Source organism: Eschrichtius robustus, chromosome 6, assembly GCF_028021215.1.
Source record: "Eschrichtius robustus isolate mEscRob2 chromosome 6, mEscRob2.pri, whole genome shotgun sequence".
NCBI classification, from domain to species: Eukaryota; Metazoa; Chordata; class Mammalia; order Artiodactyla; family Eschrichtiidae; genus Eschrichtius; species Eschrichtius robustus.
Window position 1 is genome coordinate 79,710,375 of NC_090829.1, and position 15,102 is coordinate 79,725,476.

The 15,102-nt window shown below is 35.8% G+C and overlaps 1 protein-coding gene across 3 annotated transcripts in view; it reads right to left on the reverse strand.

Annotated features, from left to right (window-relative positions):
- The window catches only part of STXBP5L (syntaxin binding protein 5L), a 359,862-nt gene that overhangs the window by 152,848 nt on the left and 191,912 nt on the right, over nt 1-15,102 (reverse strand). For all 3 annotated transcript variants that reach the window (XM_068546656.1, XM_068546655.1, XM_068546657.1), the window contains exon 9: nt 4,269-4,347. In XM_068546656.1, the coding sequence (XP_068402757.1) occupies nt 4,269-4,347 (79 nt within the window). The remainder of the gene's footprint in view (nt 1-4,268; nt 4,348-15,102) is intronic.

Here is a 15,102-nt window from a genome sequence, read left to right on the forward strand (position 1 = left end):
CAAAGTATATATATCTCCCTTCTGAAATTTTATAATTCATGCCATATATTAAATATTCTGAAAAATTGTATAGTAAAGAATCCAGTTTATTTAAGTAACCCAGAACTTTTCATATTTCTCAAATTTATTTGATTACAGATTCCTTTTTTTCCATGAATACAATCAGCGATTAAAGGGATACAATTTGGTAAATGCTATACCACATGAAACTGCCTCCTTTACTAATTAATACAAGTGTGTCTTGAGAGATTTATCAGATGGATTAAGAAATAACCATATAATTGATAATGTCTTCATACATAAAGAAAACATTAATAACAATTAAATATTATTGATAACAACTTAGATAAATCTCAAAGGCATTATGTTGCGGAAAAGAAGCTAGGATCAACGGTTACATAATATGTAATTACACTTATATGACATCTCAAAAAGGCGAAACTATAGTGACAGAGTACAGACCACTGGTTGCCAGGGGTTAGGTGTGGGGAAAGGTGTGACTGTAAGGGGATAGTATGAGAGAATTTAGTGGATATGGAAATTTTCTGTATTCTTATTGTGGTGTCAATTTCAGGAATCTATACATGTGTTACAAATCCACAGAACTGTACACCAAAAGAAAAAAAGTCTACTTTATTGTATAATTTGTAAAATAGATAAAATATAATGAAAAGCACTGAGCATTTTTGTCTCAATGAAAGCAACAGGATTAAATAATAAATTGTGTAACATAATGTAATACATGTTAAAATAACATTTGTTGAGTATTATGATGTGCCAGGTATTGTGTGAAGAACTTTACATGCATTATTGTATTTAATCCTCCCAATGAGAGAACTACTACTATTATTCCCACTTTATAGATGGGTATACTAAAGCTTGGAGAACTTAACTACCCATGAAGTCTTATCTGTAGGTGACCACAACAGGAAGGGATTAAAAAACTAGCAGAAGGTAATTTTTATTAACTACAGAGAACCTGATAATGCTAGTGATAGCAAGTAAAGAGATCATTATTCCTTTTTTTTTTTTAAAGGATAAAATTATTAAGCCTTGAGGCCATTGTGATTGGAGTCTCAGTAAGCAAATTGATGACTGGGGACCAATGATTCCTGAGCAGAATGGTTGTTTATCCCTAGAAATGTAAAGCAAGTTTGTGAATGGCTAGTTTAAGATAAAATTAAACAGAAAACATACCCTTTACATCTGTTACCTATGCAGCATAGGTAAGGCTGCAGCATATATGGTAAGGCTCTTCTTAAAGTTCCTGCTCCTGCTACAGCTATCCCAATTTTTGACTTCACAAAATATTTGCTGTATACTAGATGGAACGGAAATATAGCTATCTATTTCCACCTCCAGACTATGGCCCATTTTGCTGTGGCAACACCTTTCAGGACTCAACTTCAGTGCCCCTCTGTTCTTGTAGTCTCCTTTTGTTCTGAGCTGTGGATCCACTGTTTCTAGAAGAGGCTTTTCTAATACAGTTGTAATCACAACAAATTGACACAATGTACTACAGTGCATAGTAAGTGGGATGATAGTAATTATGATTAGTAATACATAATTATTTCACATTAGAAATCTGAAGAATTACTTCTATACAAAGTTGAGCTACCAATTACTAGAACAAATCAATTTAGAATCAGTTGAAAAATATTAACAGTGTGAAATAACATGGCTTTGATGACGATAGTAATAACTTTTTTTATTAAGAAATCCACTATGTGCCTCTCATCAAATTTATGATGTTACAAACTTTATGCATAACTCAATTTAATCCTCCCAATCATCACAGTGAGATAGGTATTGTTGATGAGAAAATTAAATTTTAAAAGAGTTAATTAAAATTTTCAAGGTCACACAGCTGTCTTACTCCATAAGCCAATGATCTTTTTTTTTAAATATATATCTTTATCGGAGTATAACTGCTTTACAATGTTGTGTTAGTTTCTGCTGTACAACAAAGTGAAACAACTATATGTATACATATATCCCCATGTCCCCTCCCTCTTGAGCCTCCCTCCCACCCTCCCTATCCCACCCCTCTAGGTCGTCACAAAGCATCGAGCTGATCTCCCTGTGCTATGCAGCAGCGTCCCACTAGCCTTCCATTTTACATTTGGTAGTGTATATATGTCAGTGCTACTCTCTCACTTCGTCCCAGCTTCCCCTTTCCCTGCTGTGTCCTCAAGTCCGTTCTCTATGTCTGCATCTTTATTCCTGACCTGCCACTAGGTTCATCGGTACCATTTTTTAGATTCCATATATGTGCGTTAGCATATGGTATTTGTTTTTCTCTTTCTGACTTACTTCACTCTGTATGACAGACTCTAGGTCCATCCACCTCATTACAAATAACTCAATTTCGTTCCTTTTTATGGCTGAGTAATATTCCATTGTATTTATGTGCCATATCTTCTTTATCCATTCATCTGTCGATGGACATTTAGGTTGCTTCCATGTCCTGGCTATTGTAAATAGTGCCGCAATGATCTTAATCATTATTTTAAACTGCTTTGCCTTGAATTCTTGATTTCTGAAGTACATTTTCTTCATGTTTACCCTTTTCTCCCTTCATCTGGCACCATCCTATCTTCCATCCCTTAAATCCCATCTCAGGCATCTCCTTTCCTAAGAAGAATTTCAGTGATTTCTCTCTTCACTGTTGTCCTCCCTACTCCCTTTAGGGAGGGTTAGCTGTCCTTTTGCTGTGCTCTCATAGCATGTCTCTATAAAAGCACCTCACATGTTGTATAGAAACCACGAGTTCATGGACTTACTTCTGGTACTAGACCATAACAGGTTCAAAAGCAGGCAGTAATTTCTATTTTAGTGTGCCAAACAAATTGCACAATGCATATTATGCAGTAATAACTTAATACATTTTGTTTTAATTGAATTAAGCTACATATTGTTGAGCACCTCATAAAAAATACATTTATATATAACAAAATAAATGTCATAAAGTCCATGGATCATGTACTTTATCAGGGAAAAACCTCTCACGCCTTCACATGAACCTCTTTATTCTCATTTTACAAACTAGGGTTTCAAATTTCTTAGTCTATAGCAAATAAAAGGCTAGATACTAGTGGATAACACAATGGAAATTAGAAGTCCCAATAGCCCAAAACTGAAGGATAGAGAAAAACTTTCAAAAACAAATAAATAAATGAAAAGAAAAAAAAAAAAAAAAAAAAGAAACCACAAGCTGCTAGGAACAGTTGATAAGTGTGAAGTGCTCAACTGCTTCAATAGTCCTTGAAGTGCAACACTGTATAACAATTGATGTAAATAACATTGAGCCTGAAGACTCAAGCAAAGTTTAAGTTATAAACACTGTTTTAAGAAGGAAAAGAATATATGTAAAAATTTTCAACCATAATGATTAAATTTTAAGTGTTTTAATACTTTAGTTACACTAGTAATAAAACCATGATCATTTTTACTAGTTATACATAGTAACATTAGGCTGGGCTAAAGAGGTATTGATCCATCTATCTACTATACCTTGAGAAGAGCAGCTATAAGCAAACATTAAATGCACCTGTGACAACAGGAAAATATTCTAGTGTGAACATTTAAGTAATATAAAGTAGAATTATCCAATTTAGACTTAAAATAAAACTAAGGTCTAGGCAAGATTTGTAATTATGGTAATTCTAGATGAGAGTATTGCCACTAATAATTACTGTAAGTATAAAGAACATTGCTGATGCATAGGATATGGCTGCTGTATATACAAGATAAATTTCTATTAAATATTATTTTTTATTTAATTTTCTATATCTTAAAATTTAGCACTATTGTATTATGCCAATATACATAAATGTTTACCTTCCCAACTAACTATAATCTTTCCAACTTCAGAATGTAAGATCCTAAAGTACAGAGACTTGGTTATGTATTTAATTCATGTGTAATACCAACAGGTACATAGCTTCTGCTGTTTAATAATGTTGAATGACTGCTGCTTGTAATTGCATGGCCAAAAAGCCCTACATTGTTAAAATTAATGTATATAATACTCATCTGAATATTCATATAAATTTTAAAATAATTAAGAGTTGCTATTTATAATAACGTTGACATCATACATTTGCCAATTGAACAATAAGAAATCTGTTATTATCAATGAAGAAGATTCAGCCAGTTAATATAATTATGTAAAACTTTAAACAATATATAAACATTAAAGGTTATCTGAATTTCTTGTCTCTGTTTCTTACATACTTTCCCATAACTCCCAAAGTAAAAATGCATACCTGTTTCTACAGGTTTTGTACTCTACTTTAAGAATTGGTTTGCAAGATTCAGATTTTCTTCCTTCTCTTTGAGTTTTTCCTAAAGAAAGAAAAAGGATTTTATTAAATATGATTTAAATTCTACTAACCCATGAGAATTTTAAAAGCTTGATTAAAGGAATATTTTTTAAATGTAATTATGTGTTTTTCATAATATGATAAACACATTTCTACGCATCCTAACATATTTGTTAAATTTATAAACAATTTGTTGAGCCCTAATAATTGACTGTTATATAAACAATAAAGCTATTTGTAAACATCATATTTGTATTGCTTCACATTCTCCATGTATAAATCTAGTATCATATAAAGTTATTTTAATTATTTAAGTTTCAAGATAAACAACTTCAGAATTGAAGACACACACATACATACTTATCAGCATAATGAAATGTATAATGAAAATCCATACTAGGCTGAAAATTTTACCTATAAAACAAGCAAATCCCTTTCTTATGCAGAAAGATTTGCCATTTAAAACTTATGAAAATCTTTGCATTTTCATCAAATTTATTTAAAGGAAAGTCCATTAGACAATGAACACTGATGGTATATTTCATGATTTTTAAAAATTTTAATGATGTACTCTATTTGCATAAAACAAAAATAATAGTTTCTTATAAGGGAAGGATTATGTTGTTTAGACTCCATAAGAGTCTGAATGAAAGATCAAGAAGAGTTGAAAATGGAAATAAAGATACTTCTGCCTATAACATACTTATCTTTCTAGTTATGATTTTACTTATAATTCTACGTCTCATTTTGATAAAATTCATCTGTTTTTCAAGATATGTTTGTTATTTTAATAAGTACCCTATTTATTCTTGTATTGCCACAGCTGTTTATGGACACAGAAACCTATTATGTAGAGAGATGTTTACATGCATATAAGTTAAAACTTTAGAATAGCTTCAGAATGGCAAAGCCAAATCCAACTAGGACGTCAGGACAATTTTATCCAATTTGCTTAACGGACTATCAGCTTAGAATACACCTTATCTGCTCCATGGCATGCTTTCTGAAATTGCCTTCTCTTTCTTTTATCTTATGTCAACTAAAGAAGCAACCCAATAATAAAATATTGGTCAATATCATTCACATTGTAAAACAGGATTAAAAGTATCTATATTATATGTGAAAAAGAACTGCTGACGTTAAATATATTACATATGAAAAAGAATTGCTGATATTAAATATAGATCATTACAAAAAGACAACTTTGGCTCAGGGACTCACTCTGAACAGTGGTCTTAAAGGGAGGAACATCTGGTTGGTGCTTACTAGTTTTGATAATGAATGGAAATAGAGAGAACTGAAGGAAGTGACAGAGTCAGCAAAGAGACCCATTCTTCTCAGTTGATGATTTTTCTATCCAGAGCTTCTCTAATAATTGCCAAACCATTAGTTGACCAAAACAGTATATTTGCAGTTGTTTATATATATGGGACCAACTACTATTTTTCAATCAATAAACATCACTATCATGCACTGATTTTAGTAGAAAAGAATAATTGTTTAATTAATTAATGTTTTACTTCAATTTCCAACTCTAATAATTAATTTGGGGGTGAAGCCTTTCTGGTTTTTTTTTGTTTTTAATTTTATTTATTTATTTATTTATTTTTGGCTATGTTGGGTTTTCGTTTCTGTGCGAGGGCTTTCTCTAGTTGCGGCAAGCAGGGGCCACTCTTCATCGCAGTGCGTGGGCCTCTCACTATCGCGGCCTCTCCTGTTGTGGAGCACGGGCTCCAGACGCGCAGACTCAGTAGTTGTGGCCCACGGGCCCAGTTGCTCCGTGGCATGTGGGATCCTCCCAGACCAGGGCTCGAACCCGTGTCCCCTGCATTAGCAGGCAGACTCTCAACCACTGGACCACCAAGGAAGCCCAACCTTTCTGTTTTGGTTATATTCATTGCCTGTCAGTAATTGAAATATGCTTAAATGTCATGTTGCATAAAACAACATTATCAACAACTGCATTTATTGCTTTTCCTTATGTTCAGAGTACTGTATTAAGTGGGAGGATGCAAAGAAATAACTGACTACCAAAAAGCTTAAAATTTACTAAACTGAACAAAACAATTTTTGAAAATGACAACATGAGGTACCATAAACAAGTGATAGACATGAAGTGTTGCAGGAGTTGAGAATAAAACTGTGGCTTCCTTTTACAATAGAAGACTTATCTAGATTTTCACAGAAGACTTCCTAGAAGCTAGATTAAGCATTAAAAGATAGAAGTTGGCTAGGAGAGCATAAGAAAAGACATGAAGGCAGAATGTGCCTAGTATGTTGAGAGAATAATGGATAAGCCAAATTGGGCAGATTAAAAGATTAATGTAGAAGAAGAGTGCAAAAAGGCTGATGAGGTACAAAAGAGCCATACAATAGCAATCTATAAAACTGATTTGCAGTAATAGACAAGGGAGAGTCATTGGAAGCTTTCAAGTTGGGAAATAATATGTGTAAAGCAATGTCTCAGAAATATTAATATGGATTTATTTAATAAAGAAATTTTGAGGATGTAAGATACTGATAATGGAAAACAAGGAGAAGATAATCACAACTGTGCAGGAAAAACTGAAGAAAAGTGAACAGTCTCAAAGAAAAGTGGGATACTATTAATCACACCAACATGTGCGTCTTGAGAGTACTGGAAGGAGCGGAGAGAAAGGAGGAGAAAAACATTCACAGAAATATTGGTTGAAAATGTTCTAAATTTTTTGAAAAGCATTATTTATACATCTAAGAAGCTCAGTAAACTCCATGTAGGATAAAATCAAAGAAATCTACTCCCAGGCACATCAAGGTAAAAATGCTAAAAGCAAAAAAAAAGTATTGAAAGCAGCAAGAGGAAAATGATTCATTGTATACAAGGGAGCCCCAATAAGATTAATAGCTGACTTTCTTACCAAAAACAATGAAGCTAAAAGGTAGTGGAATGACATACTTAATGTACTGGGGAAAAAAAAAAAACCTGTCAACCAAGAATCAAAGTTCATCAAAATTATCTTTCAAAAATGGAGGTGAAATAAAGATGTTTCCAGATAACAAAAACTGACAGAATGTGTTGCTAGCAGAGCTCCCTTTCAAAAAAATACTTAAGTTCTTCAGGCTGAAAGAGAGTAATACGAATCTACCCACACAAAAAAAGAGTACAAGGAAAAGTAATTAATGTAGATAATTATAAAAGACAGTATAATTGTATATTTCCTCTCCAATCTTAACTGGTTTAAGAAGCAATGTAAAAAGTAATATGTATATAATTGTAATATGGGATATATAATATATTTGAAAATAATAACACAAAGAAGGTGTATGGGAACAAGGTTACACTGGAGGAAGAAAATGACACCAAATGGTAACCTGAGTCCATGAGAACAAAGGAAGAGAACCACAAATAAGAAGCAAAAAGGCTAATGTAACAAATTTTATACATATATATGTGAGTTTGTATATATATATATATATATATATACACGCACACATATATATATATATAATATATACCCTTGACTAAATAACAAATGGGTCAAAGAAAAATACTAAAAATATTGTAGAACAATGTATGCTACAACACTGTTCATACAATGAACAATGTTCACAACATTGTTCAACAATTGTAGAACAATGTATGATACAACATATCAAAACTTCTGAGATGAAGCCTAAGCAGAGCAGAGAGGGAAATTTATACCTACGAGCAGCTATATTAAAAAAGAATATATGAAATCACTAACCTAACCATTCACCTTAAGTCACAGAATAAAAGCACAACCTGAACCTGAAGCAAAAAGAAAGCAGGAAATAATAAAGATTTGAGCAGAAATTAATGACATAGAAAAGAGAAAAATACAGAAAATCAACTAAACTGAAATTTGATTCTCTAAAAAGATCAAGAAAATTGACAATCCTTTAGCTAAACTGACCAGAAAAGAGACAGACAGACAGAGATAAAAGACTTAAATTACTAAAATCAAGGGTAAAAGATGGAACATAATTACCTATTTCAGCCTGAAGGGGCTGGAGTGTGCCCTAGGCTGCAACTGGGGGTACGCAGGACAGAGTCCGAGTCTGCCATTGAAGCCCCATTGTTAGTGCGTGCAAGAAGGGAAGGGTGCAGCCCCACCAAAACATGCTTGCAGTGGGCACAGCTCTGCCTCTGTGAGCTCTGGGAGTACACAAGCACCATGGGCTGTCCACACTCAGAGGCAAGGCTGAAATCTGTGCTGATCCTCAGGAACTGCACAACTTTGGAAGCGGGACTGAAATTTGAGCAGTGTCCTGGTGGCTTTTGAGGATTTATGCCATCATCTCCTTTGTAAGCTCAGTGCCTACGGAACATTCGAGCAGACTACTGGTACTCCCGTGGCTGGGTGGATCCAGCATTAGCAGCTGCCAGAACACGCAGAGGCAGGGTCAAGGTGTGGGTTGACTCCATAGGTCTCAGCGGGTCCCAGTGCCTGATTTCAGTGGATCTGTGCCAGCATATCTATGCTGGTGGACTGGTGAGCACAGCGCCTGAGGGACATCTGGGATGATTGCTTGCATTCTCAAGGCTGAGGCAGGGCCAAGGGTAGTGCCAACAACAGTATACTTTGTGAGCCCACACAACAGGTAATGGGCTAGACCACAGAGCGTACTTCCCAATAGACAGCTCCTGTGGAGGAACACTCAGTGGCTCTTCTTCCAGTGGAAGTGTTTCAGTCCCACCTACCTCACACCACAGCTTAGAAACAGATCAGGGAGCGTCTACTCCAACAGTTGGGGAGCAGACCCTACCCCCAACAGGGCTGTGTAAACCACAGAGCAAAAAGGAGGCCCCGCTCAACGTCCAGTGCAGGCTCTGATCATCACAACACCAGCCACACCCCACATCAAGAGGATAACAGGCAGCACACACTGAGGAAAGCCAAGGAAGGCATCCATACTAAAAACAGCCCTCTAACCAAAAATATTAGACTCACACAGGCTACACAGGGACGGTCCCACATAAAAACAGCCCTTCAAGACCACAGTAGATAACTGTTTCTCCTAAATTCGTAGTCGCAGAAATATAAAATGAAGAAACAGAGGAACCACTTCCAATTAAAAGAACAAGCGAAATCCCCTGAATGAAAAAACAATTAAACAGATCTCTCCAGTCTACCAGATCCTGAGTTCAAAAAGGACGTAATAAAAATACTGAAGGAATTAAGAAAGGCTATTAATAGAAATGCAGACCACTGTAACAAGGAACTAGAAACTATAAAGAGGAGCCAATTAAAATTAGAAAACTAATTTGCTGAGCTAAAGCAATAAGTACCAAACTACATAATTCAGAAGAACGAATAAGTCATCTGGAAGATTAGAATGGAAATCACCCAGTCAGAACAACAGACAGAAAGACAAATGAAAAAAACCCAAAATGAAAGCAACATACAAGACCTATGGGATAATATAAAGCAAACAAATTTACACATAATAGGGATCCCAGAAGGAGAAGAAAGAGAAAAGCGGATTGAAAATGTATTTGAAGAAGTTACAAATACATTGGCTGAAAACTTCCCAAATCTAAAGAAGGAAATTATATCTAGGTACAAGAAGTACAGAGGGTCCCAAAAAAGATGAACCCAAATAGACCTACACCAAGATATATTATAATTAAAATGGCAAAAGTTATAGTTAAAGAGAGGATTCCAAAGGCAGCAAGAGAAAAACAAAGAGTCAGTTACAAGGGAACCCCCATAAGGCTATCATCTGATTTCTCTACAGAAACACAGACCAGAGGGGAGTGGCAAGATATATTCAAAGCCCTAGAAGGGAAAAACCTGCAACCTAGGATACGCTATCCAGCAAGATTATCATTTAGAACAGAAGGAGAGAGAAAGAATTTCTCAGATAAGCAAAAACTAAAGGAATACAGCAATATTAAATCTAACCCAATAAAACTATTGAAAGGACTTATCTAAACAGAAAAGAAGCAAGAGTCTATAGGAAAGAGAAAATCACAGTTGGAAAGCAAATCACTTTAAAAAGCCAGTACATAAATTTTAAAAATAAAAAAAAAATTTTGAAAGTGATGATAACTACAATGAATAGCAAAAGGATAAACATGAAGATGTAAAACAGTACATCAAAATCATAAAATGTTGAGGAGGGGTGTAAGAAAATGGAGATTTTTTTTTAAAATGTGTTTGAGCCTATATTACTACGAGTCTAAAGCAGGTAGATATAGTAATGGGTTAATACACTTGAAAAACACTGTAACCACAAATCAAAAACATAAAATAGATTCACAAAAACCAAAAAGAACACAAGCATAATAAAAAAGAAAATTATCAAACCATAAAAGGAAAGACAAAAACTAAAAGAAAGGAAGAAAGAAGAAACACAAAATCAACTGGAAAACAAGGTTTAAAATGGCAATCATCAAAAATTACCTTAAATGTCAATGCACTAAACATTCCAATCAAAAGGCATAGAGTGGCAGATTGGATAATAAAACAAGAGCCCACAATACGCTGTCTATAAGAGATTCATTTCAGGGCTAAAGACACAGACCGAAAGTGAAGCGATGGAAAAAGGTATTTAATGAAAATGGATATAAGAAGAAAGAGAGTGTAGTAAAAAGAATTCTACACCATGACTAAGTGCAATTTATCCCAAGTGTGCAAGGCTGGTTCAACATTCAAAAACCAATTGATACAATCCATCACATCAATAGGCTAAAAAAGAAAAACCACATCATCATATAAATAGATGCATAAAAAGCATGTGACAAAATCCAACACCCATTCATGACAAAAACTCTCAGTAAACTAGAATGAAACTGAGCAGGACCTTGAAAGGCCTTCTCAGAGAGACACCCCACTGTGTCCCCTGCCTCTTGTTTGTAGAAGAAGGTTTTGCCTCCTAGGCCTTTGCCAAGTTCCAAAGAGCAACTTTAATTAAAGAAGTGAGAAAATACAGGAACAAAGGAAAACAGCCAAGCAAGACAAAATAATATTAGTTAGCCATAAAACAACATGAGGACACTTAGCTCCTCCACAAGAGCTATAGATAATATTTGGAGCCATATCCTTGAGTTGTTTTGCAGATACTAAAAAACCCCCACCAGGTGGAAGAAGTTAACTGCAGGCTGACAACCAGCATGTAGACCCCAGACTAGTTGGAACCAGAAAGTTGATGATTGAGATTTTAGAAACATCACCCTGTTATGTCACCGTCAACCAGCCAGAGAACTGAGCACAAGCTGATCACATACTGTGCAACCCTCTCCCTCACACTGTCTTTAAAAGGCCTAAAAGCCAATGGGGAGTTCAGGTCTTTTGAGCATGAGCTGCCCATTCTCCTTGCTTGGCCCCACATTGGGTGCTTTGCAATAAATGCTGTACTTTTCTTGACAAAAACCTGGTATCAGCAGATTGACTTTACTGCACACAGGCAAGTGTACCCAAGTTTGGTTCACTAACAGAAATAGATGGGAACTTTGTTAACTTGATAATACCTACCAAAAATCCTATAGGTAATATGGTTCTTAATGGTGAGAAACTCAAATCTTTCCCACTAAGATTAGGAACAAGGCCAGGCTGTCACCTCTCACTACAGTTTTTCAACATTGTACTGAAGTTCTAGCTAATGAAATAAGACAAAAATATGAAATAAAAGGTATACAGATTGGGAAGGAAGAAATAAAACTATCCATCCATAGATAACATAATCACCTATGTAGAAAATCCAAAAGCATTGACAAAAATCTTCTGGAACTAAGAAGTGATTATAGCAAGGTTGCAGGATACATTGCTAATATACAAAAGTCAATTTATTTCCTATATACCAGCAAAAACTAAGTGGAATTTGAAATTGAAACACAATACCATTTACATTAGCATCCAAAAAAATGAAATACTTAGGTATAAGTCTACTGAATATGTACGAGATCTACAGGAGTAAAACTAAAAAACTCTGATGAATGAAATCAAAGAATTAATAAATGGAGAGATGTTTCATGTTCACGGATAGTTAGACTCAATATTGTCAAGATGTCAGTTTTCCCAATGTAGTCTATAGATTCAATGCAATCCCAATCAAATTTGGGATTTTGTGGATACCAACAAACTGATTTTTAAAGTTTATATGGAAAGGCAAAATATCTAGCATAGCCAACAGAATACTGAAGAACAAAATGGGAGGGCTGAAAGTACTGGGACTTCAAGATTTACTATAAAGCTAAAATGATCAAAACAATGTGGAGAAAGATAGACAAATAGATCAATGCAACAGAATAGGGATCCCAGAAATAGACCTTCATAAATATAGCCAACTGATCTTTGACAAAAGAGCAAAAGCAATACAATGGAGCAAAGACAGTCTTTTCAACAAATGGTGCTGGAACAACTAGACATCTACACGCAAAAAAAATGAATATAGACACAGACGTTGCAGTTTTTACAAAAATTAACTAAAAATGGGTCATAGATCAATTTGTGTAAACACAAAACTACGTAACTCCTAGAAGATAACATAGGAAAAAACCTATCTGACCTTTGGTATGGCGATGACTTTTTAGATACAACACCAAAGACATAATCTATGAAAGAAATAATGGGTAAGTTGGACTTCATTAAAATTAAAAGCTTCTGCTCTGTGGAAGATAAGAGAATTAAAGACAAGCCACAGACTGGGAGAAAATACTTGCTAAGGCACAGCTGATAAAGGATTGTTATCCAAAATTTACACAGAACTCTTAAAAGTCAACAATAAGACAAACAACCCAACAAAAAATGAGCCAAAGGTCTTAACAGATACCTCACCAAAGAAGATATACAGATGGTAAATGAGCATATGAAAATGTGCTCCGCACCATATGTTACAAGAGAAATGCAAATTAAAACAACAATGAGATACCAGGACACATTTATTACTATGGCCAAAATCTGGAATACTGACAATATCAAATGCTGAAGAGGATGTGCAACAACGGGAACTCTCTTTCATTGCTGATGGGAATGCAAAATGGTACACCACTTTGGAAAACTGGACAATTTGGCAATTTTGTAAAAAACTAAACATACTGTTACCATAGGATCCAGCAATTGCACTCCTTGCTATGTACCCAAAGAAGCTGAAAACGTATGTCTACACAAAACTCAAACATGGATGTACATAGCAACTTTGTTCAAAACTGCCAAAACTTGGAGGCAACCAAGATGTCCTTAAATAGGTGAATGCATAAATCAATGGTGGTACAACCAGATAATGGAATAATATTCAGCACTAAAAATAATCAGCTATCAAGCCATAAAAGACATGGAGAAACCTTAAATGTATGTTACTAACTGAAAGAAGACAATCTGAAAAGGCTACATATTGTATGATTCCAACTATATTCTGGAAAAGGCAAAACTACGGAGAAAGTAAAAATGCCAGGGGTTGTGGGGGAAGAGGGTGAGGAAGAGATGAATAGGCAGAGCATGAGGATTTTTAAGTTATTAAAACTAATTTGTATGATACTAGAATGATGGATATAGTCATTATACATTTGTCCAAATCCACAGAATGCACAACACCAAGAGTGAACCCTAAGGTAAACTATGGACTTTGGGTGATTATGATGTGTAAACGTAGGTTCATCACTTATAACAAATGTACCACTTTGCTAGGGGATGTTGATAATGGAAGAGGCTACTCATGTGTGCGGGGCAGGGGGCTTATGGGAAATATCTGTATCTCCTTCTCAATTTTGCTGAGAACCTAAAACTGCTCTAAAAATTGTCTTTAAAACTATATATATCAGTAGAAGGATATGTGCTCACTCCCTCTTGCGAGAGCACCGTAATCACAAATAACTGCTGAACAATCATCAACAGGAAGACACTGGAACTCACCAAAAAAGATACCCCACATCCAAAGACAAAGGAGAAGCCGCAATGAGACGGTAGGAGGGGTGAAATCACAATAAAATCAAATCCCATAACCACTGGGTGGGTGACTCACAAACTGGAGAACAATTATATCAGAGAAGTCCACCCACTGGAGTGAAGGTTCTGAGCCCCATGTCAGGCTTCCCAACTTGGGGGTCTGGCAACTGGAGGAGGAATTCCCAGAGAATCAGACTTTGAAGGCTAGCAGGATTTGATTGCAGAACTTCTACAGGTCTGGGGGAAACAGAAACTTCACTCTTGGAGGACACACACAAAGTAGTGTGTGCATCTGGGCCAAGAGGGATGAAGGAGTGAACCCACAGGAGACTGAACCAGACCTACCTGCTAGTGTTGGAGGGTCTCCTGCAGAGGCGGGGGGTGGCTGTGGCTCACCGCAGGGACAAGGACACTGGCAGCAGAGGCTCTGGGAAGTACTCCTTGGTGTGAACGCTGCCAGAGTCCACCGTTAGCCCCACCAAAGGGCCTGTAGGCTCCAGTGCTGGGTCGCCTCAGGCCAAACAACCGCCAGGGAAGGAACTAAGCCCAACCCATCAGGAGACAAGCAGATTAAAATTTTAATGAGCTCTGTCCACCAGAGCAACAGCCAGCTCTACCCACCACCAGTCCCTCCCATCAGGAAGCTTGCACAAGCCTGTTAGATAGCCTCATTCACCAGAAGGCAGACAACAGAAGCAAGAACTACAATCCTGCAGCCTGTGGAATCAAAACCACATTCACAGAAAGATAGAAAAAATGAAAAGGTAGAGGACTATATACCAGATGAAGGAACAAGATAAAGCCCCCAAAAAACAACTAAATGAAGTGGAGATAGGCAACCTTCCAGAAAAAGAATTCAGAATAATGATAGTGAAGATGATCCAGGACCT